Source organism: Xiphophorus hellerii, chromosome 12 (genome assembly GCF_003331165.1).
Source record: "Xiphophorus hellerii strain 12219 chromosome 12, Xiphophorus_hellerii-4.1, whole genome shotgun sequence".
Lineage (NCBI taxonomy): Eukaryota > Metazoa > Chordata > Actinopteri > Cyprinodontiformes > Poeciliidae > Xiphophorus > Xiphophorus hellerii.
The window spans coordinates 17262864-17284225 of NC_045683.1; the positions used below are offsets into that span (position 1 = coordinate 17262864).

The following is a 21362-nucleotide window of genomic DNA, read 5'->3' on the forward strand; positions in this document are numbered from 1 at the left end:
TTCCATTCTTTATCAGCAAATTTAATACATTTCTTTTGCTAATTTATAAAGTACCTTTTATACTAAAAGCTGCTCATATTGTTGAAGTCATATAATTCAGCTGTACAGGATTCTAAACAGTAAACTCACAATATGAAAAATACTATTACAGAACAAATAAGTGTCCAGTTATATTATTAAAAATGGGTCCATGTACATGAACTGGACTCTTTACACACACTCTAACCAATTTGTCTGAGATGAGCTAGTGTGCAAAGCAGAATGAGTAAAAGAGTCAGCCATGTAAATACTTAGAAAGTCATGACTGAGGCTCATTAACACGCTTACAAAATAAACTTCAAAGTACATTTGTTTATATTCTCTGCAGAAAAGCTTTTCAGTTTTATTTTCGTCTTAATAAGAAATTGTCTCTTTAGTTGAAATATTTAAACAAAGCCAACACTAGTACCTGACCTTTCTCACACACCGTAGAGGTCAGTGTTAAAACAAGGTTAATATTTTATAATGAAGTACCTCTGAAATCCAAGGAACCGTCAGGAGAAAACAGTGTTTCATTTGAGTTTCTGGACAAACCTGTTTTTATTTTGTACATGACAACAAGTGATCCCTTCTGGCTTCCCTCTGTGAATTTGAATACGTGAGAAACATATCACCATTTGTGAAACCACAAAAAAGCCCATTAAAGAAACAAAGTAAATTTAACTCAAATAATAGCATAAAAAGAACCCAACATATCAAAGTAAGTCAGAATCAAATCAACAAACCTAAAGACGATGACACTTTTATCTTAAAGTAGCTTGAAAATTCAGGGAACTATCAGGAACTGACTGGTGTTTGATTTGGGTCTCTGGTGGAACCTGTTTTTTTTTTTTGTTTTTTTTATTTGTGCATGATTTCCCCTTCAGGGTTAAGGCATGCTGGCCTGCCACACCCTGCTTATAGACCACTCCACTTTGTGTTTTCAAAAGGCGAGAAACATGCCACTATTATGATTATATTATTTTTTTACTAAGATGCAGATGACTAATAACCTCTGTGCTTTTTAAGTTTAAGTAAAGACAAATAATCTTTAACTAAAGTGTCCACGCTAAAAATAAATAAATAAACATTCTGGGTTTTTACTATTGGACAGAAATAAACTAGAGGATCTTGTTACCTCAACGTTGCCGTAATACCAGCAACTGTCCCAACTTGTCTTTGTGTTTCCAGGAAAAAGAAAAAGTTTTCCAAGGATGATACCTGGTTTAACCTACTGCAGCTTTGTGCTGTAGTCCGCCTCTAGTGGCTGTGAGTGGTACTGTACCTCATACTTCCGCGGTCCCTGCTTTAGGCAAGGTGGTGACGGCCACGTATGTCCCACCCAAAATCAATGAAAGCATCCGTTGTTCGGCTGAGGTCTGCGGTGGCTGGACTCATGAAGCAGGGCAGCACTTTGGTCTAAGTTTCAAACATTTGTTTGGAGACACATTGGAAGCAGGAGCGTAGCACCGGGGGCGATGGACGGGAGAGAGTAAATAAGTTACAAGAGTTTTGAACTGTGAGACAAAGCGGATTGAATAGTTTGAAGAAAAGAAATATGGATCAGCAGAGTAAAAGGTGAGTTGCCTCATATTTTCTACCTAAAGAAGCTTGAGGAAATAGTGTATTTTGACTCAACATTAGTACAGAAATTAGAGTTCTGATGTTATAAGTTAGTCTCTAAATTTTAACACCCGCACTAAGACTCATATATTGTAAATAAAACCAATATTGCGATTCCTTCAATTTGGTACATTGTGATAGAAGATTCGAGTCTTTAGTGTATCATTTCAAAACAGAAACTACTTGCGCACATCCCCCTGATGTAGATAATGTCACAGCAGTATCAGGGCAGGGATACTATCACCAGGAAACATTAGGATCTTCCACTTTCTAACTGTGGAGTTCCTCTTCCTGGACCCAATATGAGTGTTGTGTGTAGTTCGCTTCTTTTAATGTCCCTCTGTCACTTTAATATGTTAAGCACACAGCGGGTTCTTCTTGCCTTTTCAAAAGCCAAATATTCAAATGCCTGCTGGAGTGTAAAGGTATTATAATCCCTTGTGTCAGACAGAGGTTGTAAGTCATTCGTCTTCCTTTGTTGGATCCCAGAGCTGGTGTTGGTGTTGCTCTTTTTCTGCTAAAGTCAGCCTAGGTAGGTTGGTTTGGAAAATTCATAATGACATCAGCGTTTTCTGAGCTAAAAAACAGTATTCCTGGTTTATTAAATATTTTTATGGACTGTCTTTTTGTTTAAACATATGAAGGTCTGGGCTCATCACGGTTTTAGCACAAATCTTTGGTTTCCACATGTCTCAAATGTTTACAACAAAGTTCTTGTGCAGTCCTTTACGCGCGAATAATTTTTATTTGTTTCTGTCAGTCTATATTACTGGTTTGTTGTTATGTTTTGCAGGTTGTCCATGTGCTGCAGTATCATTTCCAGTTTCTCCTGAAGTGAAATTTTGCACACCACTGTGATAAAAGGGATGAATGAGGTACAGAAGAGTTAAAACTCAGTTTTCTGCAGAAGACTGAGTTTTAACTTTTACTTCAATATTATTCTAATTTTAAAATGACAAAGGCCCAGTTTCTTGTCAATTCATCAAAAGCAGTTTTTATTGGGCTTTTATGTGATGGATCAAAAAACTGTTTTAGAAAGTAGAAAGGCGCACAACAAACTGAAAAGTGTGGTGTGCTTTTGTATTCAAAACAATTTACCCTAACAACTTTAAATTAAATCCAGTGTAACCAATTGCTTTTAGAAGTCAACTATTTAGTAAACATATTCCACTTTTGCACAATCTTATATCAGTGTAAACAATACTCTTCTCCAAATGCATCACAGGTTAGTTACAGAACATGAGTGAACAAACAACACAAAAAAGGAACAGAGTCAGGGAGAAAATAGTGAATAGGTTTTAATGCAGATTGAATATCAATGCATACCACAGTTTTTAGGTTTTAATTTGTAAACAAATATGAAAAGCATACGTTTTTTAACGTCTCAATTGTACATGTTAATCTGTTTCTAAAAAAACAAAATAAAATGCATTGATATGTGTGGTTGTTACGCAAGAAAATGTAAGAAGACTTACCGCAGAAATAAATACATAGCAATTTTTTATTTTAGTACATGTAATTTCATTTTCAAATTTTTTTTCCAAGAAATGATGCCTGATAGTCATGACTGAAAAAATAAAGAAAAGCACCAGAGGGAGAAATATTTACTTGTATTTTTGGTTAAACCTTTCCCCAACATTTTGTCATTGTTATTGTCCCAGGGCCGCTCTGCTCTGCTCAGAAGGTGCCACCTCACCAGAGCTGCTCCTTCTGAGGACGCTGGAGATGGTGGGACTACTCAGGCGGAAAATGATGCAGCCTTCCCACTGTCTGCACTCTCAAACCTGTTTGAGAGTGAGGATGGCTCCCAGTCAGCACAGGACACAAGTCTGGATACGACTCTGGAGCAGGCTCAGCCCGGCGTCCAGCCCAGCCAGCCCTCAGACGGCAGACAGAACCTCAGAATGAAGTTTCATGGTGCATTCAAGAAGGGCATTTCAAACCCAATGGACCTGCTGGAAACCACCATATATGAGTCAAATGTGGTGCCAGGACCTAAAAAAGCCCCCATGGACTCCCTCTTTGACTATGGCACCTATGGAAATGCAAGCAATCAGAAGAAACGCAAGAAGAAACTCCCAAGAGGGTGAGACTGCACTGTCTCAGTGTGTTTCCTTCATTGCTTGAACGAGACGTTCGTAAACTGTGTAAACTGGAAAAATGTTGTCAGTATGCACACACACACTTTGAGCTTTCAGTCTGTTCTTGGCCTAACAGAGAGTATGTTGTTTGATCCTCTGTAGCCGTTGAGGTAATATTTAGGGTAATACTTTTTCCTGGTCGTCATACCTGCACCATACACACAGAGGTGCATTTAGAAGAGCACTCAGCGGTGCTGCTGAGTGGTGTTGCTTAAAAGGTCATTTGTCTCCCTCAAACCCATTTCATTCATAATTTCTATGAATGAACACTAGATAAAGCTGTGTATTCTTCAGTAGTCGTGTTATATGACAGTGAAAACAACATGTGAAGAAGCATTAACCTGTGTTTCTGTGTCCTCTCAGTAAAACGGAGATATCTTGTGATGAGAGTCAAAGCACTGACCAACCAAAAGTTCTGAAAATATTCACTCGCTTCACACTGTTCGATTGTGTGTCTCGTGGAGACCCAGAGGGCCTCCAGGGTCTGCTGGAATACCTGCAAAGTCAGGAGAAGAGGCTCACAGATGAGGAGTTCAGAGGTGAGTCCTTATCTTCTGATCCTCGTCTCTTGATGATCTCCTCTCTGTGACACTCTGTCCTTCCCTTTAAACTCTTGAACTGTGGTCCTCTGTGTGTTTCTGCTGGTCTTGCTGTTCCTAGCTGCTCTGAGAGGATGTGAGAGGGATAAGGTGGAGTGATGTCAGCCTTTGTCCTGTTGAGGTCAGGCCAAATAGAAACTTCCTGTGTGTCTGAGAAGTTTTCTCAAGCTTATAACAGGGTGTGGAGAGAAATCACAGCAAACTGCTGACATCCTCATGGAGACAAATATAGCTGACTGACTGATAGCTAAAGATGAAGGGTTTGTTTCACTTTACAAAGCTGGGAAACATTTCCCCCCCCTTGCAGATGTCTTCTGTTTTTGCCGTTTTGCCACTCTTGCATGTTTTAGATAATCAAAGAGGTCTTATGACTAAATAAACATAATCTCAGTATTTACAAAATACATTTTGAAACAAAAATTTCTCTATATGAAAAAGTAATTGTCACCAAAAACTAATATCTGTTTGTGCCAGCCTTGGAGGCAGAGACTGCCATCAAGCTTTTGCAACACCTGTCATTGAGTCTTTTACAGCTTTTGTCTTGTGACTGTGGGAAATTTTGGTCCACTCTACTTTGCAGAATTGTTTTAATTAAACTGCTTTGGTGGGTCTTCAAACATGAATGATCATGCCACAGCATCTCAACTTGATTTTAGTCCAGTCTTTTACTAGGCCTCGCCAAAACCTTTTGTTTTTTTCTTGTGTTGTCCTGATGCATAAGCCAAGTTGGCTTAAACGTCTTTAGCAGTGGTTTTCAGCTTAGGACTCTCCCATGGATGTGATTTTTGTCTGCTTTTTTATTTTTGGAGCTTAACTGAGACAACTTATGTTTGCAGTTCTTTAGATTTTGTTTTTGATTGACTTGGAGCAAGTCCTGGATGAATTGTTGATGCGCTCTGGGAGTCATTTTGGTAGACTGAGCCCTTCTGGGAAGGATAAAAACTGTTCCATGTTTTCTCCATTTATGGCTACTGACTCTCACTGTGGTTCATTGGAGTCTACAAGCATTCAAATGTCTTTGTAACCCTTTCCTGACAGGTAAACAGCAATGTTTCTGTTCTAAAGACACTTAAGAGTATTAGCCAACTTTCTGTTCAGTTAAAGACGTTTCTTGATTTTGTTTGTCTGGCAGGAATCAGGCGTGGGTTAAATTTATCAACTACACCCAATTAGATATTATAAAAACATGGTTATTAACAGTTATTTCACAATATAACATGAAACATTAGGAAATGACAGAAAATCTAAACAAGAAATCCATATGGAGTAAGTATCTACACCACTGAATATTAACCTGTTTGTACTGTGAAGGGGGACATGATACTTCACATGACCACCATATACCTCTTTCTCCCTTCCTTTATCGTGAGCAATTGTCCTTTTCATATATGATTAATTGATAATCACCTGTTACATAGCAGGTTATACAACAACCATGGTGCTCTGGCAGCTAGTGAGAAACCATGTGTCATTATAACATGCAAGCTCAGTGACCGCTGAATCCAGCAAATTAAGAAGAATGCATGAAAGCTACTGATATCAACAAACAAGAAAAAGTTGCTTAAAATGAAAAAAAGAAAAGAAAAGCAACTAAGATGTGAGGACAAGGACATGAAGGGAAATGTTATCTCAGAGGATTAGCTCAGAAACCTAACCTCCACCCAAAACCGGGACCCAAAAAATGCTGTGTTGAGCCCGGTCTACCTGTAATTCACCACAGTGGTGACTGGCAGCATGTGTCAAAATGGTAATCTGAAACCCACAAACTCTGGCAGCCTTCAGGTAAACATTGTAAAGTGTGCTCTGGTTTTGATTAGCATTATTACACCGGTGCTGGCAGGTGTCCCCAGTCCCTTTATATGAGCAATTTATGTAACCGGGATACTTATATAATAGGCAAGTATTCAGTTCAAGTTTCACTTCTCTGTAAATAAGTCAGTTTTTTACTCTAGAGCTTTAGATTTAAAATAGAATAGAATAGATTTTATTCAGTAGGGAGATTCAGGTGTAACAGCAGCAAAGTGGCAAGACATGCAGGTTCACACAAAGATTAAAGTATGTAAAAAAACAGAATGATGTATTATACAGTAAGGACAAAATTATATAATAACATACTCTATACCAAGGAATGTACAAATATGAATGTGTATTGGTGTATTAAGAAGAACAAACTACAATATATGAAAATAAAAGCTGTGCAAATAACAGAGATGTGCAAACACCAGTAGAAATGTTATTTAAATATGAGTAGAACTGTAATCACTTATTTAGTTTCATGGGAGAAGTGATGGTTATAGAGACTAAGAGCAGTTGGGAGGAAGGATCTCCTCTAACGCTCATTTATACACCTAGGATGCAGCACATAGCATCTTACAGAACAGTAATGTAAATGTCAAAATATCTTTCTAAGGATACTCAGAAGTTGTTTTTTCCCCACCAAAACATGTCATTTTGCCCTAAAAGTCACTTCAACGCTTCAACGCTATTTGGATTGTAGTTAGAGGTTAAGTGAAAATACTCAGAAGACTTCAGCAAATAGACTCTCTCTTTCACTTGGCTCAAATACAAGAAAAATTATACTAAAGCAAATTATTGGTAAAGGAAAAATGTTCTTGTCAAATAAACTTTAAACAACAGCTGGAAGTACCTCTCTGTCTTGACTGCTGAATATCTGACTGAGTTGTTGCTTTTAGCCAATGCATGTTGAACCTGCTTTTCTCAGTTTTTAGAGAAATTTCTTCACTTCAATCCAGAATTCCCGATGTTTCTCAATACTGCAGCACAAACTGTTTCTAAAGGAGTGATTGTCTCTGGTGGGTGACAACAAACAAGTCCTCTCTACATCTGCTTACTCACTGTGATTCCTGAATTTCAGGAACCACTCCTTTTCTTTTAAACATCATTTTTGTAAAAGAGACTGAATTAGGAGTAATTGTCTTTACAATCTTTCCCAGAGCTATCCACAGGAAAGACGTGTCTTCCCAAAGCCCTGCTCAACCTTTACGGTGGTCGGAACGAAACCATTCCAGTGCTGGTGGATATTGCAGAGAAGACGGGAAACCTCAGAGAGTTTATAAACACTCCCTTCAGGGATGTCTACTACAGAGGTAAGGAAATAAGATCACAATATGACATATCAATGATTACGTCAGTGATTAATTATAATAAAGGTGGTAATGAACTGTGATCTTGTCCTCTTCTTGTCCAAAGAAGGTATCGTTTGTAGTTGTAACTCTATTAGAAACTCACTGTTCCTCATTGCATAACATCCTTCAGACTATTAAAATCTGAGAAGTGTGGTGTTCATTTATATTCATACCCTTTTACTTTGAAAATCCTAAATAAATATCAATGCAACCAGTGGCCGTCAGAAGCAACCTCGTTAATAAACAGAGCCTTTCTGTGTAGAAATGACTTTCCATATAAATGCTAGATGTTCTGTGAAGGCCTCAGAAGTTTGTTAGAGAACATTAGGGACCAAACAGCATCATAAACACTAAACAACACAGCAGACAAGTCAGGGAGAAAGCTGTGGAAGAGTTTAAAGGAGGGTGTCATGTTCCGTGTTTTTCTGTGTGTTTATTTCGAGTTTTCTGTCTCCGTGTCTCCGTGTTGTCCTGTCTCCCCTCAATTACTCCCAGGTGTTTCTCGTTTCCTAATTACCTCCTGTGTATTTAGTGTCACCTGTGTGTCTGTGTCTTTGTCGGGGCCTCGTCTCATTTTGACGTCTGTTCAGTCGTGTGTTGGCGTCTAGTCCATTCGTATGCCTTGTTGCTACCTGCGTTGAGCCCTGGATTCCACTCGGCAGTGCTGCCTCGGTTTTTGGACTGTGTTGGATTTTTGTTTGTAACTGTGCATTAAAACCACCACTTTTACTCCGTACCTGGGTCTACAGCAGGGGTCTCAAACTCCAGTCCTCGAGGGCCGCAGTCCTGCAAGTTTTAGATGTGCCTCTGCTGCACCACACCTGAACAGAATAATTAGGTCATTAAGGCTCTGGAAAACTGATCTACACAAGGAGGAGGTCATTAAGTCATTTCATTCCAGTGTTTTGTACCTGTGGCACATCTAAAAACTGCAGGACTGCGGCCCTCGAGGCCTGGAGTTTGAGACCCCTGGTCTACAGCGTCTGCCTCACCACCACACCCCGCACTTCATGACAGAGGGTTAGATTATAACGCAACATCACAGCCTTTCATGTTATGGAATTACATCAAAACTACCACGACATGGCTGTGACAAGGTGTCTGTTTAGGTGAACAGTCATAGCGGTCAATTACAGAGCATAGTACCATGGTATGGTACTACCATTTGATGTACCATACCAAATGTATGGTATTCTGAATAGTCAGTATATATAGTCAGTCAGATTTCTCTCTTACTTACACCATCAAGTTTACAAAGACGCATTTCCCAACAGTCATATTGTGGAACTGCACTTCAGAGTTGAAAATCTTTTCCTTGCTCAACTGTTCTTGCAAAATTTCTGTCAACAATGCAAATGCCTACATTTTGTAATCAAGTCTTGGAAAAGGCCTTGGTTTAGGTGATATGTTTCCAATTTACCACAATGTGAAGCTGTGGAATGAAATAGTTTGAATAGCTGTAACTCTTGCAGCTGTGTTCTGTCTTCAGGCCAGACGGCGCTCCACATCGCCATCGAGCGACGCTGCAAGCAGTATGTGGAGCTGCTGATGGAGAAGGGAGCAGATGTCCATGCTCAAGCCAGGGGACGCTTCTTCCAGCCCAAAGATGAGGGCGGCTACTTCTACTTTGGTAAAGCAACTTTTTTGCCATCGAGAAGCATATGTTGTTGTGCTTCTGTGTTTTCACTCTTGCAACACCTCATTCTGACTCTCAAGTCTGTTTTTTATCTTTGTAATAATGTGCTGTTCTTGTAATTTCGCTGTCTCATTTCTTGGTCTCCCTCGACCCATTTTGGGTACATGGTTTTTAATTCACGTCTGTGTTTTGAATTATTTTCCGAAGTTGCTGGCAGTGTTGAAATGTGAAAGCATGGAACGTTTTTTCTAAGACGCAGAGGCCTTCGCTGAAAAATGAAAGTGACATCAGAATCCCACCCTCTTTTTATGTTGAATGTGGCAGATTTTGGCAGGAGAAATGTGGACAGGATACTCCAGCACCCACCCAAATGTTTTTGAAGTATGGTACGAGAATTTGATACTTAAAATGCTCAAAAAACATATAAAAAGACGAGCATTATGTTTTGTGCTCTACTGAGACATGCAGTGAAAGGTGTCTGTGTTCTGCAGTTTGGAAACATAAACACCCTCTGCTGGTAGGAAGAGCCTCGCTGACCTTAACGCAAGGAGGACAACAAATTAGAAATAACTAAGCTCAATGGCGCCCTCTGTTGGCTACAGTGAAGATTTGACCTCAGTCATTACAATTGAACCTCTTGAAATATTTGCTTCATTCCTTATTCATGACGAAAGAAAACATTTATTAACAATCGTCGTAAAAAATCAACAAGTCTTTCTTTAAAATATAAAAATTTAAAGTTTTGCTTACTCTTGTAATATTTTTCCCTTTTTAAATTTAAATAACTTTTTCGATTAAAATCAAGTGTCATTTTCCTTTTTTCAGCACAGACGTGAGGATTTCTATTTTCACTTAGCATGGTTGTCATTCCCCAATCCCAGCGTGTCCGGGGCACAGTGTGAGTAATTTGCTGCGGAGCTTTGCGGTGAGGTGAACAGGAACCTGGCAGGGCTGTTGGCTAATGGGATTTAGGCTCACGCTAACTCTCTGCATGCACCCGTGCAAATCCATGAAGAGGAGCGTTTCTATATGAGGTGACAAAGTAATCTGTCACCCATGGCAACGGCTCATTTTCAGCAGCTGCCTTTGGCACTCTGGCCCCTCTGCGCCCCTCCCTCGAACAGCCACTAATTGTGCAGCTTTCATGCAAAGGATTTAAGTCAGATCTCTGATCCATGTTTAGTCTGCTTTGTGAAAAACTACAGATGCCAGCTACAGCTCTTAATTAACCCTGCTATTCGTGTTTTTTCCAATACGTTCAATCTGAAGGAACTGTTCCTTTCCCCTTCAGGTGAGCTTCCCCTCTCTCTGGCTGCCTGCACCAACCAGCCTGACATAGTGCACTACTTGACAGAAAATCCGCACAAGAAGGCCGACATGCGGCGCCAGGATTCACGTGGAAACACCGTGCTGCACGCGCTCGTGCACATCGCAGACAACACCAAGGACAACACTCGTTTCCTCACAAAGATGTATGACCTGCTGCTGATTAAGTGTGCCAAGCTCTTCCCAGACTGCAACCTGGAGACAGTACTCAACAACGATGGCATGTCACCCCTCATGATGGCTGCCAAACTTGGCAAAATTGGGGTAGATACATTCATTGTGTCATTCGATCCTCATGCATCCTGTCTGTATTATTAAAGGGAACATAGAATAGAATCACTGTAGTGTGCCCAGTCTATCTGTAATTCAGTGAAGAATGAAGGCTTTAAGTATGACAACTTGTGACTTATCATTTAAATTGCTATTTTAGTCAGGATTTAGTTCAAGCATTGGGATTTCTGCTCTTGTTCTGAGCAGCTTTGTTATTTTGATGTCCAGGGTGTCAACACTCCTCTGTCAGCCATGAAATGATCGTGCAAGTCTCACTTTTCTCCACATAAGCACCCCGTATTTACGTCCTGTGAGGGTTTCATTGTACTTGAAGGTGAAACAGTATTACACCAAGGACACACAACTGCAAATGAGTTTTACCCAGAAGAAATTTGGTTCAGACACTAAGAACCAAAACAAGTCAGTGTTTAACTTAAATATTGTGGTTAAGCAATCTGGATGCATGTTTGGAGAGAGGGGGCATTAATTGAACAATTAGATTGATTATTGGTGGATATTCACAGACATTTTGTACAGAAGAAAAACAAGCTAAGACCACTGTAAAAGTATGCACTTTCTAACTTGATAGACTTTATGCTCACAAACAACACACAGTCACCCCAAAGATCTAACCGTTGACTCTGCATAAACTCTCTGTCCTGGCCAATGTTGTGTTCTCTTCCTGCAGATTGTATATTCTTGGATTTGATCTTCAGATCTTCACATAAAATCCAGATCTAATTGTTATCTAACTCTCTGGAAAACCTGTCCAACAGAGGTTTTTTTTTTTTTAAATGAAAACTGTTCATTTTTGTTTGCTTCCACAGAGTTACTTCATACGTCTCGCATAGATGATCTTTACTTCATCTTTTCCATCTTTTTTTTTTTTGTTGCCAAAGAGCAGCTGCACATTTATTTGCTATAGTTCTGTCAGAAAGGTCCTTTTTTGTCCACAGTCATGCAGAGTGACAGATTTAAAGATGATAATGTTACAGGTGCAATATTATCATCCATAAATACAAAAGTGCTTCCTCTTTTAGAGGATATGTGTTTTAAAATTGTCCGCTTCAAAAACAGCTAAAAGGCCAGTTGTGATTTCTATCTCTTATTTTCAAGATTGTTTTTCTCTCTCTAAAATATATTTGAGTTAAAGTCCAGAACTCAATTTCCCTATATTCGTCCAGGTTTTCCAACACATCATTCGACGTGAGGTCAAAGATGAAGAAGTTCGTCATCTGTCACGTAAATTTAAGGACTGGGCTTACGGTCCGGTGTACTCCTCCCTCTACGACCTGTCCTCATTGGATACATGTGGAGAGGAACCATCTGTGCTTGAGATCCTAGTATACAACAGCAGTGAGGTAAAAAAAAAATAAATCCCAAGAATATTTTACTTGCATCTGGAAAATAAAGGTCTATGTTTAATGCTTCATTTTTCTTCAGAACCGCCATGAGATGCTGGCTGTGGAGCCCATTAACGAGCTGCTGAGGGCCAAGTGGCAGAAGTTTGCTGCTGCCTCTTTTTACATCAGCGTGGTGTCCTACCTCATCTCCATGATCATCTTCACCTTGGTGGCGTATTCCCACCCAACACTGGAGGAGGTTGGTGTGAATTTAACTCAACATTAGCCTCATATATTTGGCCTGGCTCTATTTTCTTGGTTTCTATGTAACACAAAGTCACCCCTGCCTCAGAGCATGATGCTGCCACCAACATTTTTCACTGCATGCGTGGTGCTCTTTCTGTGATATTAGTGTTGTTTTTATGCCAATCATACTGTTTGCAATTGTGGCCGAAACATGAAAGCTTGGCTTCATCTGTCTATAACAAATACTCACAGAAGGCAGATGAAGATTTTACCCTTGCTTAGATATTTTCTTACAGAGAATTAGCATCTGTACTGTAAAGTTACTCCAAAGCTCACAGGTAAGAAGGACAGAGAACAATGCTGTCAAATCTCTCATCTCTGAAGGCATTCAGCTGCCACATTAAACAAAAAGACAAGCTTAAGTGCTTTATTACATGTAACTTTTGAATGTGTGTGAGATTAAATATAATTTTATCCTGTGTGTTTTTACAGTCAATCTTAACACCAATTTAACTAAATCCTTTTTTTTTTTTTGGATATTTCTTTAGCCGCCTCCTTACCCCTACAAGACCTCATCTGACTATTTACGGCTGGCTGGAGAGATTGTAACACTGGCATCGGCCATCTTCTTTTTCCTCACAAATGTAAATTATTATACCTTATTTATTCAATGTAATCACTGTGTCATTGATCCAACCTCCAACAATGTGTTGCTTATGAAATTCTTCTGTGTGTCTCTGCAGGTTAAGAATGTCCTTCTGAAAAAATGTCCTGAGGTGAAATCTTTAGTTTTTGATGGATCCTTTCAGCTGCTGTAGTAAGTCTCTTTCCTCCATCTTTGTACCTCCTCTTGTGTCTCTTTAAGACTTTTATCCAAGGCAAATTTAACATCCTCTTAATTAAGTCACCCACTTAATCACTTAATTACTCACACTTCTTGGCGTTTTTATAGTTTCAAAGATGAGGATGTCTGGCATCACTTCAACACATGTTGATTTGAATCATCAGCTGCAATATAGATATTTTAATAAGCCACGGCTTCATTTCATTTCATTTATGACATTAACAAATCTTTCGCTCTTGCTTGTCCAGCTTCATCTACGCTGTCCTGATTATCGTCACTGCTGCTCTCTACCTGTCTGGCGTTAAAGCTTACGTCACTGTGATGGTGTTTGCACTCGTCCTGGGGTGGATGAACACACTATACTTTACCAGAGGCCTGAAGCTCACTGGCACCTACAGCATCATGATTCAGAAGGTCAGATGATAAACACTGACACCTCACTGAATGATCTGCACTTTGTGCATAACTTGACTTTTCTTGTTTTTACCTTTCAGATTCTTTTCAAAGATCTGTTCAGATTCCTGCTTGTCTATGTGCTCTTCATGATCGGTTATGCTTCAGGTGAGCTAAGAGTTAGCCTCCCTCTGTATTCACTCATTTTTAGCTTCATGTTTCTGGACTGACATGTAAAGCGCCCTACTCTGTTTCCATCCTGCAGCCTTGGTGTCTCTGTTGCCAGTTTGTCCCACGGAGTCAGCTAAGAACTCTACCACCTACTGCAGGAACCCAGACACTTTCAGCACTTTCCTTCTGGACTTGTTTGAACTGACTATCGGGATGGGAGATTTGGACATGATCCACAGTTCACTATATCCTGGAGTTTTTCTCATCCTCTTAGTCTCCTATATTATCCTCACCTTTGTGCTGCTACTCAACATGTTGATTGCCTTGATGGGGGAGACGGTGGGACAGGTATCCAAAGAGAGCAAGAAGATCTGGAAACTTCAGGTGACAGCCGTTATTCTAACCTAACTCTTTTTCTTTTTGTACTTGTTAGATTAAAAAGAGAATTCTTGCAGAGTGATTTCAGACATTCTTAAATCTCCCCCCCAAAAATTCCTGCTGACAAACTCCAGCTGATATAGCAAACTTTTACACTACAAAGTGCAAATTATCTCCCCGAAAGAGCAAATGTCACTGTGATGGGTGAACTGCAGAAAAATATGCCAAATTAGCTGAAAGTTCTTCAAATTGAATCCCTGTTATTGACATGCCTTACTTGCAGTGGGCAACGACTGTCTTGGACATTGAGCGCGCGTTCCCAGTGTGTATTCGCAAGTCTTTCCGAGCCGGGGAGATGGTGACTGTGGGGAAGAACCTAGATGGTTCACCAGATCGACGGTGGTGTTTCAGGTATTTACTGGGATCCATAACCTCTTCATACAGCCCCATGATAACCCTCAGCTATGATAAAAACTTTCTAACGTTTTCACACTCAACATTTTATAATTATGATTAAAATTATTATTTTATAATAATAATAAGAAATAAAATAAAAAATAAATACAATTATTTTGTCTATAAAAATAAATAAGTACATTATTGTATTTATTATGAATTAAATAATAATACATGAAAAAATAAAATTATTTTATGATTTTTCTTAGGTTTTAAGTGACAAACCAGCACAGAATTGTGAAGTTTAAGGAAAATGATGAATGATTTTCAAAAAGTTTACAAATGAAAATCTGAAAAGTGACAAAGGTTTAGGTCTAGACTTTGACTGGGCCCTTCCAACACATGAATATTCTTTGATTGAAACTGTTCAAGTAAAACTTTGTTATCCCTGTATAAAGTCTTTACTCTGTTTTATTTTGTAGATTTCATGTAGTACAGTTGTTATATTTCTGACCAAAAGTATCTGCTTCCTCAGCTTTTCTGTGTTCACCACATAGCTTTGGACAAAGTGCAAATGGAGCTACATCCTTATTTTTGCCATCTTTTTTTCCATTTCTTTTTCTACTTTAAAACTATTCTCTACTTTTTGGTTATTGTACCACATAACATGAACAGATCTGAGGCTGTTGTCAGTCACAATGTGTGGTGTGTTGCTCCTTCAGGGTGGATGAAGTAAATTGGTGCCACTGGAATCAGAACCTTGCGATAATCAGTGAGGATCCAGGCAAGACTGACACGAGCCAAACCAACGGGGTGCAGCCAGGTGTCAGAGGCCTGAGGAGAGGTGAGATCCTGATGGCTGTGATTAAATTCATTCCCATTTAACAGAATCCAGACATATGGACTACATGCATGTATAAGATTGGATTTTTTTCTCTCCCTCAGATCGCTGGTCCACTGTGGTCCCTCGGGTGGTGGAGTTAAGTAGAGGCCCTCGCTCTCATGATCTGGTGGTAGAGATGGAGCCACTGACGCCAAGATAGTGAAGCCTGCAGAGACTCTATTCATTCTTGTGTCAAAGCCACCAACTCTGGTATTAAATTTCAGGGGATATTTTTGGTCAATAAGCCTCCCAATTCGCACATGCCTCATGCCAGAAATTCATAGGGAGAGCGTAGAGTAATATAATGTTTTATTTGTAAAGTAACAGAGGTTTAATCCTGCAGACTGACACTGAGCACACAGTTATAGGTGAAAACAAACCCGGAGATATTGTAACAGTAAATGTTTGCTCTTAGTAGGAGATAAGCTGCAGTTTGTAATTAGTTGTTTTTTTTTAACTTGTACAGAGGCGTAGGAACCCTAAATCCTTAATGTTCTGTTCAGCTCTGCATGTCAGACAGTAGTGGGCGATCACTCAGGGAAATCAGATCATTTCAGCATTTAGAGTGTTCCTATATTCTGAAAGTAAACAGCTTTATAGCTTTTTCTAATAAACATAAACAGATTATCACTGCATTAGCACATTTTTATATTATTTTTGCAGCTACTATCACACTGCAAAATCTTTTTTTTATTTTTTTCCAAAAGTGTTATCCAGCAAAGATAGCGATAGCAAGTAGCTTACCTTGTATTAAAAACTTTACCTTAGAGACTGTTCTCTACATGCTGCTTAGAATATTTTGTAGGTGGAAAGTTTCAGGATATAGAGCCAGGATATATCCATTTTTATACACCATATGTCTTTAAAATCGTTTTTATATTGTATTAATGAAATGCACTCCCATGAAAAGCACAGATTTGAACTGGCAGCTTGGGCAGAACAGCTGTCAATTGAGCTGAAACAATGCACTATGCCAACTTCTGATGTGCACATTATTACATGAATACAAAGACTTCATCCCGAACAAGATGGGCAGGTTATAGTTGTCAAGCAAATATGCAAATCAAGACAATAGCCCTTCGTGTTGTGGCTTGTCTTTGAATTTGCAGAGTTATTGTTCCTTTGCAGCTGCGGTATTTGCATAATCAACTCTTAGTCCGAACCATTGTATACTTCCCCTCAATTTGCTGCAGTGTTTTCAATGCAGTTGGCGTTGTGCCCTAAACAGCGTTCTCCCTTTTTTCCTTAGTGTGCATCAGCTGCATGCAGGGTTACATACAATCATTGTGCTACTGGACATGCGTTTCATTTTTTACAGCTTCACTACTGCCTGAAGGTCACAAATCATTGGTCTCTGTTTACATTTCTCCAACATGTCTATGCATTATTGTTTTTACTTTGCCATAAAGACCAGTAAACACTGACAGATTTTATAAACCATGAACTTGAGTCTTTATTTGTTGCTGTGCAGATGAAGATTTTGTTATAATCAGCAACTAAAAAAATAAATAATATTTTAAATGCGATATTGGAAAACAAATAACAGAGTCAGAATCCACAATGAAAACAAATTCTGGGAACAAAAACAATTTTTTAATACACACAACTAAATTAGATGAGAAAGAATCAGAAAACATGAAAATTGGTTTGTGATTGAGGCATGAAACATTACAAAATAGTTTTAAAGTTATTTTTTAATTTTTTTTTTTATCAGTGATAAACCTTTTCTATCAACTAAAATGTGCCCTTAAACCTCTTTTGAATAAAGAAATCGAGCTTGCTTACAAGTCTGACAGTTTTTGCAAGAAACAGTATACTATCAATTATGAAATTATTTATAAAGAATGTAATTAAACCCTAATGCTGAAAAAAGTTAGCTGGTCGTTTAATATGACTGCAATTTCAATGTTGGTCTGTTGATGGCGGCAGAGGTCTAAAGTTTTTACAGACTGAAAAGTCGTGTGTTTTGTCTGTTGTGCTGTTTTTTGACACAGATATAATAAATGTAATCTTCAGCTGCAAATATTGAAAGCTCAATGTGTAGAAGATGTTGCTTCTTTGGAATAGTTCTTCCAGACGACCTCAGGTGTCCTCAGCGATCTTCCTTGTTCCTAACAGAACTGCAAGCTGCTAAAAAACTACAAACTGGTTCATTCCTTTTTGCCTTTCATCATTTCACCTTGTTTTTCCTCCTCCTCTGAAGATTTTCACACTCATGATGGCGAAGGCCTCATCCGTCATCTCACATCCTCCTCCTCCTCTCTCCCATCTGCGTCTGAGGCCAGCAGCGCTGAAGGACACAGGGAATCTCTCACCACCTCCGAGAAGAGGCTAATCCTCTTTGCCCCAACTTTAACTGGGCCACTAATCCTGCAGGTTTATCTAAGCAGTGAGCACCTAGCACTGCTGACAACTTGGCCTGCCCTCCTCCCTTTACCCCGTTAAGTAGGGCAGGGCTCGGTCCTGCAAGTGTCACTGTCAGCAACTCTGGAACCACACGCTTGCACAGGAAGTGTGAGCTGTTAACAAAATGGCTCGTCTGCTTGCAGCAGGCGTCTGCTGGCTGCCACAAAAGTGTCTCAACGAACCAAGTGACAGCCAGACGGGACTGTGTTGTAACGGGCCTTGTTTGGTAACCGCGCAGAAGGGAAAGTTTACTCCCTCAGCCAGGAGGTCTGATGGTGACTAACTAGCTTAGGTTTTGGAAGGACAAATTGTTCAGCTATTGTTCAGCTAGTTAGGCTTTAAGATGTTTAGGCTGACTGGTCTAATGAGGACACAAGACTGGACTTATGCTAAATCCCTCTTTTTTTAACTAAACAACATTTCAGACTGATGGACAGACTCACATCTTACTGTTCACTGTGAACAATCATTTAAACCAACTTACAGTGCTTAGGAAAAGCATTGAGACATTTTGAACTTTCACATCTTGTCATAATACAACCACATACCTTTCATTGGAGACGTTTTAAGTAGACAAACAAAAATAATGCATGGCTGTGAAGGGGAAGGTAAAGTGTTCATCTGAGTCAATACTTTGTAGACCCGCCTTTCACAGTAATTTCATCAGCGAGTCTGTTAGACTGTGTCTATCAGATTTGTACAGCTACTGAAACAGAAATATTGTCTCGTTCTTTACAAAACAGCGAAGCGTGGTCAAACTGGATTGAGAGCCTGTGAACATCAAGTAAAGTCTTACAGCAGACTCTCAGTTCTTACTCTGAATTGAATATTCTAACAAGTGAATAATGCTTTAGTTCAAACCATTTTACTGCAGATTTTAGAGTTGTTGTGCTGCTGGTAGATGAACCTCTGATCTAGTTTTCAGTGTTTTACAGCCTCCAACAAGTTTTTCTTTTTTTCCTGTAGTGGCCTGTATTTAGGTCCATCCATCTTCCCATTAACAACCAGCTTCCTATCCCTCTTTAAGAAAGCACTCACATAGCATAGTGCTGCCACTATCAAGGTGGGGATGGTGGGTTGAGGGTCTTAGTTTTCTACCATCCACTGTTTTATAGGTTAAAGTTTTCAGATTTGGTCTCATCTGACCAGAGCACCTTCTTCTACATTTTGCTGTTTTACCTTTATACAGTAGTTTGTGTCAAATCGCAGACAGGACATCTTATGCTTTTCAACAGTCTTGCCACTCTTTCATAAATGCCAGATTTGTGGCGTGGGCAAATGAGAGCAGAGCTTTTTGGAGCTATTGCTCAGACAGTCAACATGTCTGTGCTGCTGCTTTACCCATAATCTGTCTTACATGCTGAAAAGTATCTCTTAATAATTTGGCTGGTCTAATGAAATAATGTACTCAACACTTGACTCCCTGCTTCCTTCCTGCATGCTGTTTTTGCTGCTGGCAGCTTCTGCCTGGTTTTCTTCAGCCCCTCTAAAAACCTCAGCTCCCCGCTTAGGCCTCAAGGTCAGAGACGCTCTCCTCAGCTCCTGACATGCATAAGACATATTCAAAGATCCAATAACTACTGCATAACTTGTTGAACGCATCTCCATGGAGTAATGAGAATGGATCCTGGACGACAAACTCAAAACTATAATAAATTGGCTCATAAATGTGCATTAAAAAATTAGAATGAGTTTCCTGACTGGACTTTGTTTTGGTCTATCACATAAAAATACATAATATATAAATGTTGAACGTTTTAGGTGGTATTAACCTCTTTCAAGACACTGCATGTGTATAAAAATGACATCCTGTCTCTGCAGAAAAACAAACGATCCCCCTTTTCCTGACTTTCTTCTTTAATTCTTCCCAACAAAATATTTCTGCCAAGAAGAGTGACATTTCTAAATAGAATGAGCAATCACTGGAAGCACTGGGAGATGAAGAGCCAGAGACATATTGGTCAGGTGGCGTGTGAGATGACCTTTCAGTCCATATGAGATGAAATGAGGCCAGTGAACCCGAAATGATTCAGAGTGTCTAAACTGACAGGCGAGGGCGCGGCCGTGGCAGAGCTTCAGCTCGGCTCCGCCGGCCTCGGTGGGCGTCTCTTGTGATTTATTGTGAAATTGCCAAGGACTCAATGTGGCATGCAGGTGAATGAGTTTTGCTAATAAGTGAAGCATTTCTGCTCCACAGAGCTCTTTTTCTGTGTGAGCGAGTGTGTGTGAAATCAGTGTGCGGTGTCTCCCAGTACCACCGCATGCTCTGGTGGAGGCGGCTGCCTCATCAGTCTGGGGATTATCTGGTGTTTTCGGTGGGCAGAGAGACTAGGAGAGAGAACAGGAAGGCTCTCTGCTGAGTTCTTGAGGATATCTGTGCTGTTAAACATGGAGATTATTACAGAAAATAAAAAAAGACTGTCATTATGCATTTTATTGAAATATCAAGCAAACATGCTTTTTTTATTTCATTATATCATTGAGACTTTATGTGATAAACTGAAAGAAAGTAGTGTATAATAGTAAAACAGAAGAATAAAAAACGGAACATTTCTGTATGCATTCTGCCACTTCTTTACTCTGTTACCCTAAATAAAGTCCAGTGTTGCCAGTTGCTTTAACACTAAGTCAGTAGAACCACAGCTAAAAAGTAAAAGCTTGTTTGCAGTTTGGGACACAGCAAACAGGGATGCTTTTCTTGAACGAGGGTGGAAAACAGGAGTTGTTGGGTAGATGAATGGAGCGACATAAAGATCATGAAGTAAAACTGTTAGACGTTGCAAAAGGCTTGAGAATAGGGTTTGGTGTTTATCTTCCAGCAGGACAACAACCATAAACATTGAGCCAGAGCTATAGTAGAACAATTTAAACAAAGCATAAGCCATAGCAAGAAGTGGTTAAAAAACGTATTAACTCTCAGTGCACTGAACACATTTGGGAGCCACAATTTTCCTATTTTTATTCATGTAGATTTTTATAATAAGTTAATTTATAAATGTTACACCCTTTTCCTTCCTTTTCACCATTATAGACTACTTTGTGTTGGTTTTAAATACTGATCCCACTGAAGTTTGTGGTTGTCAAGTGATAAAATGTGGAAACAGATCAAGGCGTATGAATTCCTTTGCAAAGCTTTGTGTTGCAAAATATCTAGAACAGCAAGCTGCAGTTTGAGCTCCCATTGCTGCAGTAGCAGGTTTGAAAAATGGGATACTGCACCTGTTGTTTCTGGAGTACTTGCCTCTTTTTGCCCACATATGTAAATTGCATTCTTAGTAACCCAACTTCCCTTTTCCACTGCTGAAGAACTGTCTCCAAAGCACAACCCAGAAAATAAAACCATTTCTGTCCCTCGTTTTTCTGCCTGTGAGGTTGTTACCGCTGTAAAGGTGAAGGAGGTCAAGTGAACAACAAGATTGTCGAGTCGGGCATATGGCGGTGAAGTTCAGAGGCAGTCCTCAGACTAATATGCTTACCTTCATTTATCAGACGCTTCGGTCCTGTGTCTTAAAATGTGAATAAAAGAAAGAAAGAAGACGGATG

The 21362-nt window shown here is 39.5% G+C and overlaps 1 protein-coding gene across 1 annotated transcript; it reads left to right on the forward strand.

Annotated features, from left to right (window-relative positions):
* Positions 1–1297: 1297 nt before the first annotated feature.
* Positions 1298–17440, forward strand: trpv4 (transient receptor potential cation channel, subfamily V, member 4). The gene is made up of 17 exons (XM_032578210.1): positions 1298–1596; positions 2435–2516; positions 3303–3727; positions 4146–4321; positions 7336–7488; positions 9017–9157; positions 10455–10753; positions 11944–12120; positions 12203–12361; positions 12897–12992; positions 13092–13165; positions 13441–13606; positions 13687–13753; positions 13851–14140; positions 14418–14545; positions 15253–15374; positions 15476–17440. Exons 2-17 carry the CDS (start codon positions 2508–2510, stop codon positions 15571–15573), a joined length of 2580 nt encoding a protein of 859 aa, XP_032434101.1. The 5' UTR covers positions 1298–1596; positions 2435–2507; the 3' UTR covers positions 15574–17440.
* The last annotated feature ends 3922 nt before the right edge of the window (positions 17441–21362 follow it).

Coding starts and splice junctions, on each gene's coding strand:
- trpv4 (XM_032578210.1), top strand. Junction 10,754..11,943: donor CCAAACTTGGCAAAATTGGG/GTAGATACATTC, acceptor ATATTCGTCCAG/GTTTTCCAACACATCATTCG. Junction 12,362..12,896: donor CCCACCCAACACTGGAGGAG/GTTGGTGTGAAT, acceptor ATATTTCTTTAG/CCGCCTCCTTACCCCTACAA.